Raw genomic sequence first — 21,303 nt, 5'->3', positions numbered from 1 at the left:
GCAGTCCACGGAAAAACTTGTCTCCATGGAACCAGTCCCTGGTGCTCAAAACGTTGGGGGGCACTGCACTGGAAGACCTCCAAGATCCCTTCCAGCTCTATTCTGATTGATTGACTGAAAAGCTTAAGGTAATATCTATTTTTAGGACCTCCAAAAATGTAATTTTTTTTCTTGCACAAAGTTGCTTAAATCTGTTAAAACTTCAATAAATTATGCAGAGATGTATCATGCAGAGATGTATCACTATAGAAAAAATAATTCTTTTTTTCAAAATATGCTTATTCTGATTTTATACTTTTCCCTAAATATTGCAAACTGTAAATGAAAATTTTATTCACTGCAAACTGAATGACGTAGCAATACTAATGCCTCAACTGTCAGAAGTAAACTTAGACAGAATGCAACTTTTGTGCACAAAACATCGGTACATTTCTATGTTAAGAATGTGCGATCGGTCCCCCCTCCCTTCCATGTTTAAATAATTATTTAACATTACCAGATATTTAGCGCCAAATCTTTTTTTTTTTTTAAAAAAGAATGATTTCGGAGGCTGATTTTATCACCCGCAGTGAATACAGTATTAGCCTATGCTACAATATAGCCCACCCTCGTCTTGGAAAAGGAAGAACGCATGCTGTTTTAAAAAAATAAAATATTGTTCATGGTCATTTAATTTGTAAAAATGATTTGCAACATGTACATACTTCTCTAGGAAGCATTCCTACTCTTGCTCAAGCGCGCGGAAGCAGAACTTCCAGCCTTCCGCCAGAAGTTCAGAAACGACGACATTGCTCGTTTATGACGCTTCTTAATTCCCACTCTGTTTCCGGTCAGCGGTTCGGGAAGTGTCGCGCGAAGAAGGCGCTGGAGAGGCGGCGACTTCTCAGTTTACGACTTTGCCGGAGGAGGAGGAGGATGAACAGCCGCTTGCAGGAGATCAGGGAGCGGCAGAAACTACGCCGGCAGCTTTTGGCTCAGCAGGTACCCGGTGACCGGGAGATCATCCTTACGAGAAAACTTCCGACCTTCGGGAGGCCGCTCTTTTGCGTCCCGTGGTTCAGGCTTAAAAAGGAAGGCGGGGAAAATGTCTCTCGGGGGTCTTTAGTACACAGTTGTGATGTAAAAACCTACTGGGGCTGCGTGGATTGGAGTCATTTCCGATACTGCTTTGCCGCATGGAGAAGGATGGAGGCAAAGCACTAAGTTGATCCCCAGTGGAGTACGAAGACTTACAGCTTTTTTTCTCTCTCTCAAGAAATGCCCGTTCTAGTTTTGCATACTGCGAGGATGTTATGAGGCTATTGTAAACCTAATAAGTAATTTTAAAAAAAATACAGTAAGAGTGATTGTGTTTGTATGATGAATGATGTACCTAGTTGCTAAGTAGGTAGTAAATTAAGTAAATTTTGCCCCGTTTATGACTTTTCTTGCCGCAGTTGTTAAGTGAACTGACTTCGCCATTGACTTTGCTTGTCAAAAGGTTGCAAAAGGTAACCCCCAGGGCGCACTGCAACCTTCATAAATATGAACCAGTTGCCAAGAGTCTGAAATTTGATCATGTGATCATGGGGTGCTGCAATAGTCATAAGTGTGAAAAATGGTCATAAGTCACTTTTTCCAGTGCTGTTGTAACTTTGAATAGTTACTAAACAAATGGAATACCTATATAGGACATTCAATTACATGCATTCAGCATAGAAAACAATAGAATAGGAGAGTAGAAACAGTTCTTTGTTTTCAGCATTTTTTATTCAGAGCTAAACATGCAGTAGAAGCAGGTTCTATGCATGCAAAAAAAAACACGTAGCAGGCTCATTTTGTTGTGAAGAAATATGTGTCATTGCCACACAGTCAGCTTGCTTTTACTGCTATATATTGGGGGGGGGGAAATAACTTGAACAGCTGGCATATAAATCAAGTACTCTAACAGCAGAATCAGGAAAAGATTTTATTGTCTCCTTTGTGTATTCCCTAAATTTATGGTCAGCAAATATTTCACTGGTCCTTTTTATTCCTAAAACAGGCAAAGGGTTAATCTTCTATTAATAATGTGCATGAATAAAGGTAGTCTAGATACCCAGGCAACTAAGATTTGTGAAATAACATTTGTGCATTAGCTATTTGAGGAAAGGGGATAGGAAATATGTGTGCATATGTATCTCTGTGTGTGTGTGTGTGTGTGTGTGTGTGTGTATGTGTATACACACACACACACACACACACACACACTGCTTTTTTTCTAAAAAAAAGGTGCCAGAACTCAGAGGTGCTGTCACTGGGAGCAATGCCGGTGTGTGTAAGAACCCCCTCTTGCTATGGCGTCGCCGCCTGTCCTTTGCACCCCCGCCCCTGTGGCTTGGAGCCACAGGCCGCGGGGATTCCCCTCTCCACAGCCACCGTGGGGATTCCCCTCCATGCAGTTGCCACACCGCAGCCCATGCTGAACCCCCATATGGAGCTGCTCTGAACCCCGACCCAAAGTTGTGTTCCTCATGGCAGCGGTCTCCAGCGCTGAACAGCTGACGGCCTCCGGCACCGTCCCTGACACCAACTGAAGATGCCCCAGCCACGGAGCGCTGCGTCAGGCCGCCCGGCGTCTCCAGCGCCAAACAGCTGATGGCCTCTGGCCCTGGCACTCGTTCACTTACTGCCCCGTCGCTTCCAAACGCAGTAAGTGAGCGAGCAAGTGGCATTTGGAAGCATTTAGAAGTGACGGGGCAGTGAGTGAGTGAATGAGCAAATGGCATTTGGAAGCATTTAGAAGCAACGGGGCGGTAAGTGAGTGAGTGAACGAGCAAATGGCGTTTGGAAGCAACGGGGCAGTAAGTGAGCGAGCAAGCAAGAGGCCTTTGAAAGAGACGGAGTGAGTGGGGGAGAGAGACTGAATGAGGTCCCTTTGAAAGAGATGGAGGAGTGAGTGAGAACAACTGGAGGCCTTTGTGAGCAAAGTGTGAGTCAGTGGGGGGGCTTTTGCGAGCGAAGGGTGAGAGAAAAAGGGGAAAGTGAGGGGGAGAAGGGAAAGAGAAAAGGCACTGACTTCTGACTTCCTCTGTTGCAGGAGTAGAAGGAAGCATTAACATTGAACCTCAACTTTTTACTTTTCTATAACATTATAAACTAGCCATTTCTATAACAATAAATGCTAATGTATGATTCACTTTTCCATTGGATGAACCATTTCTGTTTCTTGGACTTTTCCTTCTGTTATTTTTCTTGTGAGGTTTTTTTTTGTTTTTCTTTTTGGAGATATCAACTTTTAAATGCAGTGTGTTAAAACAATTCAACACGGATTTTTCCTTTTTTTCACAATACAATAGCCTCTCATTATAATAATTGAGAGCCAGGGTTGCTAGCAAAAGTAAGCGCTGAAGTTAATTTAAAGGGATTTGATAAAGTAAATCATAGTCTCCTTTTTGATAAAGTGGGGAAAATGGGCTTAATGGCCCCACTGTGCATACATTCACAGTTGACTTCAGAGTCATCCTGGTGAGATAGCATATAAATTTAATAAATAACTTTTTTTTCCAAATGCCCCTATCAGAAATTGAATTTGAATGAAGTTTCAGAAAAGCAAATGCTCTGTGCTGGTGGTACTAAGTCCCCAAAGATCTAGCATGTGATAAATTAATTCTTCCTAATAAAAATAACTTCCTTTGGTGTCAGAGGCTCTGATGCACTGCAGGACTCTCAGCCTGGCCCCTCCCATCATGTTCCTCATCAGACTCAGCCGTGTGAGCAAGAGGCATTGGACGTAGATGATTCACAGCTGGATCTATTCAGGGATGCTAGGAGCAGGAGGCAATCCAGCAGAGCAGAACAGAGAAAGGCAATGAGGCAACTCGGTGAGAGGAGGAGAAGGCAGTGAGAAGCCACACCTTGGGACTGCTGATAAAAGGGGAAGGTGTGGGAGGTGCTGGTTGCTGAAGGCAACCGTTTGAAGATCTTCTGCTAGAGTCCTGGTCTGTTATTCCTGTTTAACTCTTGTTTGAACATTTGGTTTAACTCTTATTTGAACTTTTGATTTCTTTGTAAATAAATTTGGTTAGGTTTTTTTCAGCCTGTTGACTATAAAAAGGGGTTGTGCCTGACATTCAAACAGGGGTGGTCGTAGGCTGGAACAGAACAGCCAGGTCTTTTGGCGCGCTCAGCAGCAATTCCTATTGGCTTTCAAAAGCCAATAGCATAGCTGACTTAGGAATTCTGGGAGTTGAAGTCCACGAGTCATAAGAGCCAAGGTTGCCTACCCCTGCAATAGGCTTTTGAAAGCCAATAGCAGCACAGCTTGTGCAAAAGTTTTTTTTTTTTGCAAAAAAGGTGCCAGAATGCCGTTCTGAGTGTTCTATGAGAAAAAAAGCCCTGTATATATATACACATACATGCATGCATGCATGCATACACACACACACACACACACACAAACACACACACACAAAAGTTACTGATTTATTATACAATTTATAATATAATACTAATGGTTAATATAATATTTCCTCTGTAATCATCTTCTTTTCTCTTTTCTCCCCCCCATATTTTAGTTGGGAGCTGAAAATGCTGATAGTATTGGTGCAGTACTAAATAGCAAGGATGAGCAAAGAGAAATTGCTGAAACAAGAGAAACATGCAGGTTTGCATTTAGTGATTTATTACTCTACATTTTATGATGCAAACATCACAGAAAAAATTGATGTTCCTGCTAAGAAATTTTAGTTAATTTTGCTTGTTATTATTTTAACCCAAATTAAGTTTTCAATTTCCAATCAAATATTTGAAAACAGATTCTATCCTAGAATTTGAGTATTTATTTTATTTGGTAAATTTATAGTTTGGTAATACATAGTAGTCTGAATTTTATATAGACCAGTGATCCCCAATCATTCCAGGTCCATGGACTGGCAGTGGCAGCAGTGGATGGTTTTGCACATGCAGTCTAGCTACCACAGCACACGCAAATAAAGCTTTGGACGGTAGCCCTCTGCTCTCGCAGCTTGGTTCCCAGAGGGCCTTGGGCCGCTGTAGACTTATTTTATGTATTTACCTATTTAATATATCTGTGATAAGGTTTTATGTAGGAACACCATTGTATCATTAGACATGCAACTAGAAGAGAAGAGAATTACAATAGTTAATATATAACAACACAGAAGAAAAGATTATGCACATGTTGAAAATTCATATATAAAAGGAAATGAATTTAAATTGTATCTAGCCAAAGTTGAGAAATGAAATAAAGAATGTTTTCATTTCTTTTCATAATTATGATTTCCACTCCTGAATGCCAGTCAGTTATCTTGAATTCTCAGAAGGGAGAACCTTTTTCAACACAGAGTTCTTTGAAGGGACTGCCTTATTTCAATCCTTTTTTATTTGCTAAAAGGCTACTGAATCTCCAAAGAATTCTTTTTATAGCAATAGCATTTAAGCTTACATACCACTCCATGGTGCTTTACAGCACTCCCTGGCTGGTTTACAATGTAGAAACATTATTTGCATATTGCCCCCAACAATCTGGATCTTCATTTTACCAACCTTGGAAGGATGGAAGTCTAAGTCAACCTCAACCTTGAGCCTTGTCAGGGTCAAACTCCAGGCTGTGGGCAGAGTTTGCCTGTAATATTTTTATAAAAAGATGGTGCTAAAGGTGATACAACACCTTTAAATTAACTTTTAAATTAATTAAAAATTAATTTGCTTAAATTAACTTTTCACAGCATCTTATGAAATTTGTTTTATACTAACATACTTTCAATATTCATGTTTCTAGGGCTGCTTATGATACATCTGCTCCAAATTCTAAACGTAGATGTCCTGATGAAGGAGAGGCTGATGAAGAAGAAATAGAGGAATATAAAGTAAGAGTGTAACTTTTTTTTTTAAAAAAGACCACCTCTTTCTAAAATAGAAATATATGTTTTGAATCTTTCTAATAAGAATCATTTTGCATGCCAGAATCTTTAACATTTACATTAAAAGGTTTGATTGTAAATATTTAAAAGCATTTTTGTTTGTTTTCTCTTTAGAAAAAAAATTAACACCCCACTCACAATAGAGATTCTATGTGATTTAAATACAGGTAGTCCTTGACTTACAATAGCTCATTTAGTGACCATTCAAAGTTACAAAAGCCCTGGAAAAAATGATTTATGATTGTTTTTCACCTGTAGGACCACTGCAGCATCCCTATGGTCACATGATCAGAATTCAGATGCTTGGCAATGGATTCATATTTATGATGGCTGTAGTGTCCCATGGTCATGTGATCACCTTTTGCAGCCTTCTGACAAGCAAAATCATTGTGGAAGCCAGAGTCACATAAGAACCATGTTATTAACTTAACAACTACAGTGATTCACTTAACAACTCTGGCAAGACAGGTCATAAAATGAGTCAAAACTCATTTAACAAATATCTCAACAGAAATTTTGGGCTCAATCGTGGACATGAGTCGAGGACAACCTGTAATAGAACTATGAAGAAAAAACAAACACCCAACAGCTATGGAACCAAAGAAAATCACAAGAAGATGTAATCTACTATAATACTTGAAGGGTTAGAAAGATTTGCTTGCCTTCTGACGTACTGCCCATGAAATCCAGTGTAGTATTGTGGCTATTGTCACTAGGGAAGCCCACTCTCAGCTACAAAAGTTAACCAGAAAACTTTAGACCTATTATTCTTACTCAGCACTGAGGAGGAATTGTATGGAAAAATAGGATGGGGTGCTACACATGCTGCCTTGAGCTCCTAAAGAAAGGGCAGGGGATAAATCTAAATAAGTAAGTCCTTCAGTGGCAATAGTTACACGCATCCTTAACCGGTTTCAAAAGACATATCTCTGATAGAGTGATTCATCCAACAGAAAAGGTATATGATTTTAAAACATTTGGGTTTTAAAATCATTTTCAATTTTATTTTTCTTGTTTAAACAGTGTTTTTGGGAAAATGTAATTGGTTCACCGACTGCTTTCCCAGACTTACACTGGGACTACTCATGATCTGCTGTTTCAGGAAGGCAGCATTCATAGAGAGCCCTCTTCTTTCTTCACTAAGAAGTGGAATGCTAATGAGAAGAGAAACACCCTGTTTCTACACACACATAAAATGTGCTTTATTCCAAAGGATGAAGTGGAGCTTCAACAAGATGAAGAGAATCTACCATATGAAGAAGAAATTTACAAAGATTCCAGTACTTTTCTTAAGGTAAATAGCTGTTATGATTTTTAAATGTATTATGTTTTTATATTTACTGATTTGTATTTTGTTATTTGCATTTGATATCTTATTTTTAAATTCAGAGGTCTTTAGTTATTATATGACTGAAAAGGGCTGAAAATAAATTTACAAATACTTGAGTTTTAATTTTCTACCTTCCACTTGGATGTTATTATTGAGATCTCTGGTTACACAAATTTAGGATTTGAATATGCTTTTAAGATCAACAAAAGATCACAGGCATTTTATTCATCTATTTCAATGTAATCAACTTGAACAATATTTTAAAGTTGCCATCAATACAGGAGCATCTGCTGTACCAAATTATGGTTTGGTAGAAAGCAGAGAAAACATCTCAACCAAAAATAGCTTTTTCTTCATTTGGGGCATTATGTGCTAAAGAAAAATACATTATTTTGAATATATAAGCAATGCATTCTTTGTTGAAAAAGAGAGAAATGGAATATATAGTCCCAGCGGTCTTTATTAAAATAAATTATTATATCAGCAGTCTGTAGTAATAGCTAAGAGTCTAGGAGACATGGACAACTGTTTCCATATGCAGGTAATAATATCAAATCAGTGTATCAGTGATGTGCCTTATTTTGCTAATGTTTATTCTGAGGTGATTTTCTTTCTTTAGGGGACACAGAGTTTAAATCCTCATAATGATTACTGTCAGCATTTTGTGGACACTGGACACAGACCTCAAAATTTCATCAGAGATGTGGGTATGTCACAGAAATTTATAATAGAAAATTTCTATGTACAGGCAGAGGTTTTATTTATTATTTTTAGAATAGTACAAGTTTTCAGTTTTCTAATAAATATATTTGAACTATCAGATGAAAAGTAACAGTGGAGTTGGGCATTATGTTTAGACAACTTTGGGCATTATGTTGAGACAAATATGAGTAATAATTGGATTTTAATAGAGGTAGTGATTATCGATTGCATGATCAAAGATTTCCTAGTTTTAAAAGAAAGGTCTGTTCCTGTAATATAGTGGCCATTGGATGCTTTGTTTCTTTTTCTAAAAAAAAGACAAACAATTTCTTAAGTTTTCTCATATTTAATATGGAAGCATCAGTGTGAAATTTAAAACTCCTGTTGTGAGCAGAAAATAAGAATTATATTTCAGGTTCGGTAGTCCTTAATTTACAACCAGTCACTTAGTGGCTATACGAAGTTATGATGGATCCTGAAAAAGCTACATACAATCCAAATTTGAAGTTCTGGTATCCACTTCCATGGTCACATGACCATATTTGGGATGCTTGGTTACTGGCCTACATTTATGGCCATTTCCAACATATGTCATGTGACCACATTTTACTTCCTGTTTCTGGTAAAAATAGTGGACAATGGGTCTTAATAAACATGTTGTTAGTTTTACAACTGCAACATTTGATTAATAGGCTTCTCTCCAACAAAGGTTGTAAACTTGTAAAATTGGGTCTGGTCACATGACCCACTTTATAGCCATCATGACATTTGGCTGATATTGTGTACTCAATTTTGGTCATAAATTGAGGATTACCTGTAATCATTTTCATTGAAGTAGCTATCTCTTAAAATATAGTAAACAATTTGTATTAGCTGTTATAATCAAAATTCTTAATAAAAATTATATATAAAAAATAAAAAGACAGTAAACAGTCACAGTTAAGTAGCAAATTGGAGGTATCAACAGTTGTTTTGAGTTGTACCCAGCCAAAATAATACCAGTTATGCCATAAATAGTTTCAAAGAAGTAAGAGCTCTTATTACTCCTTCAAAATCCAGAAGCAAGACATTAACTTGCATTCAAGCAAGTTAAATTCTGAAAACTAAGAATTTTATTTTATGTACATTGTGTACGCATTGTGTTTCATAGTAATTTAAGCACATTCAAATTAAATAATATACGGCTTTGGAAGACATGCACTGAAATGGCTAAGACTCCGGAAAAATATTTTTATTGTGTATTTGATTAAATTGTGCTGAGCTCAAATCATAATGAAAAGAAACAAGCATAGCTGTGGCCTAGTTCAAATATGTAAAGATGTCTATTTTGTGAAACGTGCTTGAAAGTTATTTCTGTAGTATAACATTTATGTGTTTTTCTTTTAGGTTTAGCAGATAGATTTGAAGAATATCCAAAACTCCGGGAACTTATCAGGCTGAAAGATGAGCTGATATCTAAATCTAACACCCCTCCAATGTAAATACTTTGAATAAATTGGATAATTTTGTCTAGACATGCTTATTTTTAGTTGACTGCAAATTAAGATTTTTCTGTGAACACCTGTTGACAGTGGGAATGTTTTATTCTTGGGTTGTGTATATAAACTACAAAATTATTGATCCATTTTCTTTGGTGTGCTTTTGACCATTTTCTCAGATTTTCTTTTTCTTTTTCCTTTTTGCAAATATCTACAGTCCATTATCCTTAAGTTTGAAATGTGTAAATAAGATATGTTTACTACAACAATGGATATAAGAAATTTTTTTTGGTGTAAAGGCTCCCTTTTAAGAAATCAGGAATAGATAACTTGTGGCACTCCATCATTCTTTAGGAGCAATGCTAATAGATGGGGAAATGTAATTCAAGAATATCTGTTATCCCACAGGTTGCCTAACATAGTCTAAACAACTTTTTTGAAGAAAGGAAAAAAAGCCATTGAACTGCCTCCCATATTAAACAGCAAGGCTGGCATTTCCAAAGTTAGAATTCTTCTTGTGCATCTCTCATACTTGGTTCTTATTTGTTTTGAAAGCTCCCAACTACTTCAGAAAATATTGTTAAAGGTGGTGGGGCAGATATGAAGCAGGAAGAATCTGTTCAACTGATGGGATAGACCGCTGAATTATTTGATACAGCCCATTTAAATTAATTTTGGAAAAAAGGTGGAAAGTGGGTTTTAAAATTTAACTTGTGCTTATTTTAGAAGTCGCTTATCCCAAATTAATTTTTATTTAATTAGAATGGTAATTTTATAGCAGTATTTTAAAATTTTAATATGGTAATGGTAGCCAGATTAGCTTTCAACATTCAGTTTGAGTACTAAGCTAAGCAGTGATCAGCATTTTGTTTGCTAATTATTTTACAAATGTGAAATGCTTTCCAAAGCAAGAAAACTGCTTTTGTGTATAAAGTACTGTTTTCAGAGTGTGTTGCATGTATAAGTAATATATCTCAATCTAGGAAACTTGCACAACTTGTTTTAAATATTACAGTTGGAGAATAGACATTAAGAAATTGTCAACCTAGAAAACTAATCAAATCATAACAATGTATTTTTCATTTGTTTGGTAGGTATTTACAAGCTGAACTGGAAGCTTTTGATCTTCGTGAACTCAAGTCTAAGTTTGATGTGATACTTTTAGAACCACCATTGGAAGAATACTATAGGGAGACTGGCATTACTGCTAATGAGAAATGCTGGACATGGGATGATGTGAGTTTGCTACAGAAAACATTAAGACTGTTTTGTTTGTTATTGTTTTACATAAGTTGGCTTTTGAAATGCCTTTTTGTCTAGCTGCTTTTCAGATTTCCTGTAAATGTTCTTTCCTCACCCTTTTAAAATATGAAAGATGAGCAATACCTTCATTTTTAAAACCATGCATTAGTAGTAATTCTGTCATGTTAACATTTACCTAACTTTAAAATTGAAGCTGCAGTAGGCTACTGTCTATCATAATCTATTTCTAATTGGTAGATTAGAAATAATTTATACAATATGCAGTTATGAGGCAATAAAATAAGAATTGTTGCATAAAAATAATATGAGCCATTAGAATCCTTTACTTACTGTTCTTAGAACAAAATATGTAAACAAACTTTGAATCTTTGGTAGTAATCATAAGGACACTTTTTTAAAAAATCAAGGTTTGCTAAATAACATGTGCCAGATAAATTGGTCTGTGTGTTGTAATCAAGATAATAGGAAAGAAGCAAACTTCTGCATTTGAAGTATTGGTTGAACTTCATAATAAAAACAACCTTGTAGCCTTCAATCATGAATTTTTTATATTAAATCTCTGAATTTATATTAAAACCACTAATCTATTGTGGGCAATAATTTAATTCTTTTTTAACTTTTGTACTTTTGTAGTTTTAAGATATGCCCTGTTCACCGCCCTGAGTCCTTCGGGAGAAGGGCGGTATAAAAATTTAATTAAATAAATAAATAAATAAATAAATAAATAAATTACAGAAGTAATACAGAAATAAATTATAAAGAAATTATTTCTGCATCTTTGCCTCTATATCTAGAGCTGTTTATGCATTACTGATATCAAACATGAATGTGTACATGGTTGTATTTTCTTTGCCTTTATTTTTGACACTCTGACAATTCTAAAAATGTAGGAAAAAACTGGTGTATTATTTAAGAAAGTTCATTTATTTATTATATAATTTCTTCCTAGTGCTTTCCCACAAGTGCATAGTGTTTGCTACACTCTGCTGTGCAAATGTTTTTGCTTAAAACATTACATGTTTTCTACCTTTTGCAGATTATGAAGTTGGACATTGAAGAAATTGCTGCCCCACGATCATTTGTCTTTCTTTGGTGTGGTTCTGGTGAGGGTCTGGATCTTGGCCGGGTGGTAAGATGATGTACTTCTATGTCTAATAGCAACTTATTCAGTGAAGCATTCAGATAAGGCCAGCATATACAAAAATAACTGTCTAGAGTCTCTGACTAAGAATCAACTACAGGAAGTTTTGAAAGCCAAATTCTACATATATTTGTAGGGTCCATTTTTGTCCCTGTGGATTTTACTCCACTAATTATTGCTGACTATAGTGGGTGGGGCTCATCTCCATTTGAAGGACAGTTGAGCCAATGCTGTCTGAAGATATTTCTGCAGTCATGTGGTCAACATAATGTCATGGAATGCTGTTACCTTCCCACCGAAGGTACTTATTTATCTACTTGCATTTGCATGCTTTCGAACCAGTTGGCAGGAGCTAGGATGAGGACAGGTGCTCACCCCATCATATGATGCACAGGTCTCAAACCTGGGCTTTTCGGCAAGCCCAGTATCTTAACTGCTGAGCCATCGACCATTCTCTATACACTGTGAGCATATTTATTAGGGAAGTTATATTTTGGAGGATTAATTTTCTTATTGAACAACTACAGTGTTCTCGGTCAATCCAAAATGCTAATAAACCTCAAACCTCAAGACAGGAGGATATCTATGTGTGCACAATTATTGGACAACTATTAGTGTGCAGAATTATCATGCAACTAAATGAAAAATGAAAATTTGACCATCTCACTCATTTATTTGCATCTGTTAAAGTGAGAATAATAAACAATTCGAAATATACAAATAAACATTCCTGACATTTAAAAAAAAATCAGTGACCAATATAGTCACCCTTCTTTTCAATAACAGTCATAAGCCTTCCATTCATGGAGTCTGTCAGTTTCTTGATCTGTTGATGATCAACGTTTTGTGCAGCAGCAACTACAGCCTCCCAGACACTGTTCAGAGAGGTGTACTGTTTTCCTTCATCATAAATCTCCCATTTGTTGTGATTCTGTGCCAGCCTGTGATCCTGGCAGCTGAGTCCGGGGAATCGGAGGAGGAGGAGGAGGGGCCTGGGGAGCCATCAGAGTCGGAGGAAGGGTCTGATGAGTTACAAGACTTACAAAGTGAGGAAGAACCTGGCCCCTCCACTCGTGATGAAGCTGAAAGCCAGCTGTGCTGGGAGGCTGAGTCAGACTCAGAGGAAGCACAGCTGGAAGACCTCAGAGATGCAGGTAAACGTAGACAGGTCACATGAGTAAATCAGAGGGAGGCAATGGGGTGACTCCAGGGGAGAAGGAGAAAGCAGTGAGAAGCCATGCCTTGGGGGCTGCGTAACAAAAAGGGAATGTGTGGGCAGGGCTGGTTGCTGGATGCAACTGTTTGCAAGGAACTTCTGTGTCAAGAGATGATGGTCTGTTTATTTTACCAGTGAGTTATTTTCTGTTTTGGCTCATGCTCCATTTTGTTTGTGGACAATGTCTGTAACTCAAATAAAAAAGGGTTTATTTTTCCAGTTTACTGTTAAAAGAGGGGTTGCCTTGTGAAGTAACTAAGGATGTATGTAGGCTGGGACAGAATACTATTAAAAAAGGGCCCCCAAGTTCTCAATAGGGTTTTGGTCAGATGAGGAAGGAGGCCATGTCATTATACTTTCACCTTTAAGGCCTTTACTGGCTTAGCCTCGCAGTGGAGTATTTCAATGCATGTGATGGAGCATTGTTCTGAATAAAAATCATGGTCTTCTTGAAAGATGCAGACTTTTTCCTGTACCACTGCTTGAAAATAGTGCCTTTTAAAAACTGACAGTAGGTTTGGGAGTTGATTTTGAGTCCATCTTCAACCTGAAAAAGTCCAACTAGCTCATCTTTAATAATACCAGCCCCTATCAGTATCCCATCTCCACGTTGCTGCCGTCTGAGGTGGAAAATATGCATAAAAATGATGATATGGCCAAAATGCCCACTTGCCTAATAATTGTGCACAGAGTGTACATACATACATATATGCATACATACATACATACATACATACATAAAATTGTGCCATCAGTATGTTTAATGCCATAGTTAATAATATATAAATCACTCATGAAGTGATATGCAACATATTTAAAAATGTTGAAGGATTCAAATAAATACATACTGTAATGGAGGCATTGCTTGAAAATTGTTAATTGTTTGAAGTTTAGTAATCTGGTCTCTAGGAAAACTACAGAAGAAATCAGGTTTTTCTTTTAAAAAAATTGAATTAATAAATTGGATTATATCCAGAGTTAAACCTTAGTTGGTTAGCAGTAGTGGAGCTTCATTTTCCCTGTACTTATATTTCAGTCCTGTAAAAGACAATTACAGTTCCTACTGAGTAGGATAGACTATAGATTAGGAAAAAGGAGATCTCATATTGAGCTCAGAGATAAATTAGTGACGCACTATCCCATTCAATAGGATCCGCCAACAGTGTCTTTAGGAAAGATTAGTGAGTGAAAAACGAAAAGAAGGAATTTGTTTTCAGCAGCCTTGTTATCTTTGTCTAAATTTGGCTCCAACACATTGTTCTCGTGCTTTGCTGTATTGTACAAAAATTCTGTTTTGTTGAACTGTGCTAGTGTTTGCGCAAATGGGGATACAGAAGATGTGAAGATATATGTTGGATTAAAACAAATAAAAATAATCCTGGGAAGACCAAGACTCTAGACCCCAAAGCTGTTTTTCAAAGAACAAAGGTACAGTACATCTTTGAATTTCTCTTTGTCTTCTCCCTGCACTATGTCGGTGGATGCTTTTTAAGTGCTCTGTTGCTGTTGATGGTAATTTTAGTTTTATGAAAATACTTGCAGAACAAGTGGCTTCACTTACTACTTAAGAATGCATTTACAAATGAAAGACATGATTGAGTGAATGCAGTATTGAACTTCAGTCTACAACATGAAATTTTTGAAAGTTCTGGGATACACTTATTCACTTATTTTATTGAAAATGCAAATCAAAGCATCGTGGAAAAAATTAGGCTTTTTTCACCTTTCAGGGAGAGGATGGAAGAGGTGTAGAATACCTTTTATAGCTTTCTTTCTGCTGAACAGTTGCTGTAGTTGGGAGTTCAGTGTTTGAGCTTTCATATTCTATGTTGAGATTTAAATTAAATGAAGGTAAGGGAGAATTCTTCTGATTTTTTCCAGAATAGCATGGGGCTGTGTGTTAACTTCTTCATTCAGTACTTCGGCAATATTTGGACCCTTAACTATTGCTTTGACGACTGTATTTATTGTTTGAGCAATTGTTTTGTAAGGAGAGCAGATTTTGAGATATTTCCCTATGTTTGACAGAATTTCATGAAATCTTCCTCACGCTTTATCTTACCATGGACCATAAAATAAATACAGGTAGTCCTTTACTGAATGTTTGAAGTTACAACAGTGCTGAAAAAAGTGACTTCTTACTGGTCCTCACATGTATGCAGTCTTTCCCTAGTCACTTAATCAACATTTCAGTGCAAACTCTCAAGCTCCTCTCAAACTCCTCCCACCCAGCTTCCCTCTCCCTGCCTTTTTTGGCGATGGCTACCCAGGACAGCAGTGGCTGGCTGACAGACTGCTAAAGACCCAGAGCCTCTACTTCAGACCAAGCACTGCTGGCACTGCCAGTGCTGCCGAGGAGTGTCAATGTGCAGGGTGGCCAAAAGGGCAGAGATGGTGGGGAGAGAGGTGGGTGGAGGAAGCGCTCCTGCAGTTATTAACTGCAGGCAGGCAGCTGAATGCTCAAATTTTGATCCTGTGGCCATGGGGGTGTTGCACTGGCTATACGTAGACTGGACATACGTAGCATTTGTTCAGTGCTGACATAACGTCAAATGGTTGCTGATCAAATAGTCGTTAAATAAGGGCTACCTATATTTGTGTATGTCTTTTTACTCTGTCTATTTCTAAAGCATTTTCAAACTACTTTTTTATCAGAACATTTAATACAAAATTAACTATTTGTCAGTATTTAAATTATTTACTATTTAAAATTTATATGTACCTTGTGCTATAATATAATATAATAATATAATATAATAATATAATGCCTCCTTAAGTAACACCAGCTGCCTGCAATTAGTGCAGGTTCGAGTCCCACCAGGCTCAAGGTTGACTCAGCCTTCCATCCTTCCGAGGTAGGTAAAATGAAGACCCAGATTGTTGGGGGCAATTAAGCTGACTTTGTAATAATGCCGCTTGGGGGGTGTATGAAAGCCCTAATAAGCAGGCATATACATAGAATGAAGGCTACTGCTAAGCTTGTAAGCCGCCCTGAGTCTTCGGAGAAGGGCGGGATATAAATGGAATTAAAATAAATAAAAATAAAAATAATAATTCATAAACATGAACCTGCTGGTCAGGAATGTTTAGTGCAAAATGCCTGAGCATTAATAAGCTGGAGAGAAGAGTGAATTGATTTGTACCCTAATGAAATCCCAACTGTAGATGTTCATCTTATTTCCTATTTGCACTTTTTTTTGACTGCTTGTGTGAAATCACAATTCCACCTGGCAGAAGACATATGGTCTTGCAGCTGGTAACTTCATTTGAGACTTGTTTACTTTTGTCAGTTTTCTGAATGCTAGTGCTAATGAGATTTATAGAATTATTTGGACAATGTAAAGATTCATTGCGTGGATTCATGGCTGAGGCAAGTAGCCTGCAGGCTCTCAGTGGCTAAATGTCAGCACTTGTGAGGAGGCAGGACTGAGATGGCAAGTGGGCTATGGACCATGATTGTGAAAAGACTTCAGTAAGTGATGAACCACAACCACACTGCCCTAGAAAATAGTTTCAGAGGGCTATTTGAGCATCTTCCTCAAGACTATTCCAAACTGCCTCCTAAAATACCTCTTTCCTAGGAGAAAAAGAAAAATTAGGTTCCTGAAATACTCAGTATCATTTTTAGTAATAGTAAATACTGTGTCACTAAACAAACATTTTTAAATATATCCTGATTCTCATAGAAATAAGAAAAATATTCCATAATCCTTGGTGGAGCAGTGGGCTAATGCCTCCTTAAGTAACACCAGCTGCCTGCAATTAGTGCAGGTTCGCATCCCACCAGGCTCAAGGTTGACTCAGCCTTCCATCCTTCCGAGGTAGGTAAAATGAGGACCCAGATTGTTGGGGGCAATTAAGCTGACTTTGTAATAATGCCGCTTGGGGGATGTGTGAAAGCCCTAATAAGCAGGCATATACATAGAATGAAGGCTACTGCTAAGCTTGTAAGCCGCCCTGAGTCTTCGGAGAAGGGCAGGATATAAATGGAATTAAAATAAATAATAAATAAATAAAATAATCATGAATAATGATTATGTCTTAAAATTATTTGTTATTTTTATGGATTTTTTGGAGACTGCAAGTCTCAAAAGAAAAGAAAAAGTAACCACTAGAAATTTGTGTGCTGTATTCTTTTTTTTTTTCCTTAATCAGTTACTTCCACAGTGGCTTTGAGTCTTTTTTTAAAATCAAGGCCTAGAAATATTAGCACTGACATATCAACATTCTGCAACTGGTGATTCCAGATGTGTTACCATGATGTTTAGGGATTATGGGAATTGAAGTTCAATCCATCTGGAAGTTGCCAGGTGAGAGAAAGTTGGGCTTAAGACAGTATCTTGCCTAATCCAAGTAGTGTTGCTTGTCAGAGATGGTAAAAGTGAACTGTTTTCTATATCTGAAGGGACATCTTCCCTGGTTTTTCAGAATTTGGAACTTACAGAGCTTTTGGGAGAGTTCTGGAAATGATTATTCATCTTTACTTATAATTTTGTAAAAAACCATCTGGTGGCTTCAGTAAAGCAGCATTTAATAGTTTGTGGGAAATTGCCCTTTTGGCTATCATTCTTCTGAAACCAGATAAATCTATCTGCCCCAAGGGTAACTGGGTAGACTTCCCACATAGAGGCCTTCCAATACGATCTTTAAAAAGAAGATATAAAATGTCATTGTCTGTTTCTTTTCTTTTTGGGGGTGGGGGAAGGGGAGGCATTAAAACCAGTTTGTTCAAACTCCATGTTGTATCCATATTGTGTTCCATAAAACACAGTGATACTTCTGGGGATGTTTTAGACTCTGAATGTTTACTTCCCTTTACTTGTGATTCATGAGTATATACTAGGAATATGCAGGGCTTTGAAAATAGTTTGTAAGAAAGTATTTATTATAATTTCAAAGCCTATTTGCAAATCTGCATGGAACTGTATTGAACCAGATGGGTTTGAAGTAGCTCATAAAACATTTTGCAGGTTTAGTGTGTTTTCTATTGCTTCTGGAGATGTTAAGAGATAATGTATACTATGCTGAAAGTTATGTAGACACATACACACAATGCTGAGTATGGGTTGAATAGTACGATGCGTTCTTTGACACAGATGTGAATAATTTGATCAATAAAAATTATCGTAGCATTTAACTCTACTCAGGGCAATAATTTGGATGGTAAAACAAGCATTACTTTGGGTCAATCTTCTCCTAACCTACCACATAGGTTTGTGGTTGTGGGGAAAAATTGTAGAAGTGCTGAATGTACTTTCTTGAGCTTTGGAGAAAAGGCAAAATACATAACTAATAAAATCAATGTAATGAAGTACTCACTGTAGACTTCTTTCTTTTCTTATCTTGGAGGGTGGCATTACTGATTTTATAGCAAATATTTTTATTTCAGAACATTTTCCTGGGGGTGACACTTTTCAGATAGGGATTTCCATGTTCTTACTGCTGCTTAATGATAATTGTTTTAATATTTTATGGAGATGTAAGAAAGCCATAAAAGGGACGCGGTGGCTCAGTGGGTTAGGATGCTGAGCTTGTCGATCGGAAGGTCGGCAGTTTGGCGGGTCGAATCCCGAGTGCCGCGTAACAGAGTGAGCGCCTGTTACTCGTCCCAGCTTCTGCCAACCTAGCAGTTCGAAAGCACGTAAAAAATGCAAGTAGAAAAATAGGGACCACTCCGGTGGGAAGGTAACAGCGTTCCGTGCGCCTTTGGCGTCTAGTCATGCCGGCCACATGACCACGGAGACGTCCTCGGACAAGCGCTGGCTCTTCGGCTTTGAAACGGAGATGAGCACCGGCCCCTAGAGTCGGAAACGACTAGCACGCATGTGCGGGGGAACCTTTACCTTTACCTTAAGAAAGCCATAGAACTTTTTGTCCATGGTGATTTTTGATGAATTACATAACTAAAAAGTCACATTCTCTTTTAATTTCCCCTATTCCTCCCATCCTTTTTGATATACTTTTGCTATAAAAGAAATATATGTTTTTGTTTTCTCTTTAGGAACATTGCCTTATGGGCATTAAAGGAACTGTCCGCCGTAGTACAGATGGGGATTTTATCCATGCTAATGTTGACATTGATTTAATTATCACAGAAGAGCCAGAAATTGGTAACATAGAAAAACCTGTGGAAATATTTCACATTATTGAACATTTTTGTCTTGGAAGAAGGAGGCTTCATCTTTTTGGACGAGATAGCACCATCCGTCCAGGTTATTCTTAGTCTTGCTTTGTACTAAATCATTTCAAAAACTTTATAAATAAAATTAATCTGTGTGTTTTAGAAAAATGTAGATTTTAGAGAAGTAGTTATGGCTTCCAATGCAGTATAGTGGTCCAGTTAAGCATAAAGGACACCTTAAGTTCTTGATCCCAAGCCCATTTTCTTATTAAATGACTGCAAACATAATGAAGATATAGGCATTCAGCTGGTAGGCACAAATGGTTTTTTGCTCAGAATGGTTGCTGAGTGTTCCAAATGTTCATGCATCTCGAATATTGCTCTATACTCAACTGTGTCATTTCATATAGTAGCAGTTCAGGCATTCCAGTCATAGAATACATCTTTAAAACTAGCCACCGCAGAGCTGTTTAATTGAGAACTCCAAACAAAAATAATTTCCCATTTGTATATTACAGTATTTAGATGTTAAGGCAGAAATACAGGTATGAAACTGACATATAAGTTGAAATAAACATGAAAGGCAGAAATATATGTATCACTTCTGGGTATGATACGTGATTTTTAATAATTTTATTAATAATTTAGAGTGATTATGTGTTTTAAAATGTCTTACTAGCAAGCTAAAGAGGGGAATGTCTCATAACATTGAAATACTGTCCTATTGAATTAATTTTAAGCATCTGTGGTTTTCAAAAATGACATTCAGCTATATCATGTAATGTTTTATTGCTAATTCTACTTGCTCTTATTTTATGGGAATAGTTGTTTCTACTCCTACTGTGACATTAAAGTAGCATTAAAGAATCAATCAGGAAAGGATTAAGGGGTACAGTTTTGTGTGCGGCTCACTCTTCCCTTTTGTCCCCTTCCCTCCCCTTAGGCTGGCTAACTGTTGGACCCACACTCACAAATAGTAACTTCAATGCCGAAACCTATACATCATATTTCACAGCTCCCAACTCCCACCTGACTGGTTGTACAGAAGAGATTGAGAGACTCAGACCAAAATCACCACCACCAAAAGATCGAGGAGGTGGTGCACCAAGGGGTGGAGGAAGAGGTGGGACTTCAGCTGGTCGTGGAGAAAGAGGCAGAGAGAGAAACCGGACTAATTTCAGGGGGGAAAGAGGTGGATTCAGAGGGGGACGGGGAGGTACTCACCGGGGTGGCTTCCCCCCTCGCTGAACAGTGAGAATCTTCATCTTTTTCCCTGCCTTTATCCCACTGAGTTTTTGTTTTAAAAAATACAGTCTTAGTTTGCAATATTATTAGCAGCTCACTCTAGAGCTGCTCAGCAAAATATTTTTGTACCTATTATGAACCAGTCTTGTATAATAATCCAGATCTTACAATAAAGCACATTTACAGTGGAATTCTCTGACTTTGTTTTGTTGCAGCTGTTTCATTACCTGAGTAGGTAACATTATTAGTGTATTTTCTATCAAGTACATTTACTATCAAAAATGATTTCCACATGATGGCTTTATTTTTAATTATAAACAATCTTCTCCGTGAGCTGCATTGGCTTCCGGTTGCCCTGCGGGTGAGATTCAAGGTGCTGGTAATGACCTATAAAGCTCTAAATGGCTTGGGTCCGGATTACCTAAGGGAACACCTGCTGCCGGCATCAACTTCCCATCGTCCTGTGCGCTCCCACAGGGAGGGCCTTCTTAGGGTACCGCCGGTCAAGGAATGCCGGCGGGTTATTCCCAGGGGAAGGGCGTTCTCTGTGGGTGCGCCGGCCCTTTGGAACCAACTTCCCACGGAGCTTAGGACTGCCCCCGACCTTCGCTCATTTCGCAGGGACTTGAAAACCTGGTTTTTTGAGCTGTCTGGCCCAGACTGAGGGGTTTTAATTATTTATTAATGGGGTTTTAGTTTAAATTCAGGGACTTAATTTAATCTTAGTTTTAATCGATTTTAACTTTGTATGTTATGTATTTTTAATTTTTCCCTGTAAACCGCCCTGAGTCCTAGGGGAATAGGGCGGTATACAAGTTTAAATAAATAATAATAATAATAATAATAATAATAATAATAATAATAATAATAATAATAATAATAATAATAATAATAATAATAATGT

At 37.5% G+C, this 21,303-nt stretch overlaps 1 protein-coding gene across 1 annotated transcript; it reads left to right on the top strand.

Moving 5' to 3' along the window:
- The first annotated feature begins 857 nt into the window (after positions 1-857).
- On the top strand, positions 858-20,590 carry METTL14 (methyltransferase 14, N6-adenosine-methyltransferase non-catalytic subunit). The gene is made up of 11 exons (XM_081332245.1): positions 858-981; positions 4,536-4,624; positions 5,762-5,849; positions 7,117-7,197; positions 7,853-7,940; positions 9,322-9,412; positions 10,508-10,649; positions 11,713-11,805; positions 14,345-14,461; positions 19,035-19,245; positions 20,098-20,590. The coding sequence occupies exons 1-11, from the start codon at positions 916-918 to the stop codon at positions 20,400-20,402; spliced, it is 1,371 nt and encodes a 456-aa protein (XP_081188371.1). The 5' UTR covers positions 858-915; the 3' UTR covers positions 20,403-20,590.
- Positions 20,591-21,303: the final 713 nt, after the last annotated feature.

This window comes from Vipera berus (assembly GCF_964194415.1).
Source record: "Vipera berus genome assembly, chromosome: 7".
NCBI classification, from domain to species: Eukaryota; Metazoa; Chordata; class Lepidosauria; order Squamata; family Viperidae; genus Vipera; species Vipera berus.
This window is presented reverse-complemented; position numbering and strand designations above follow the sequence as displayed.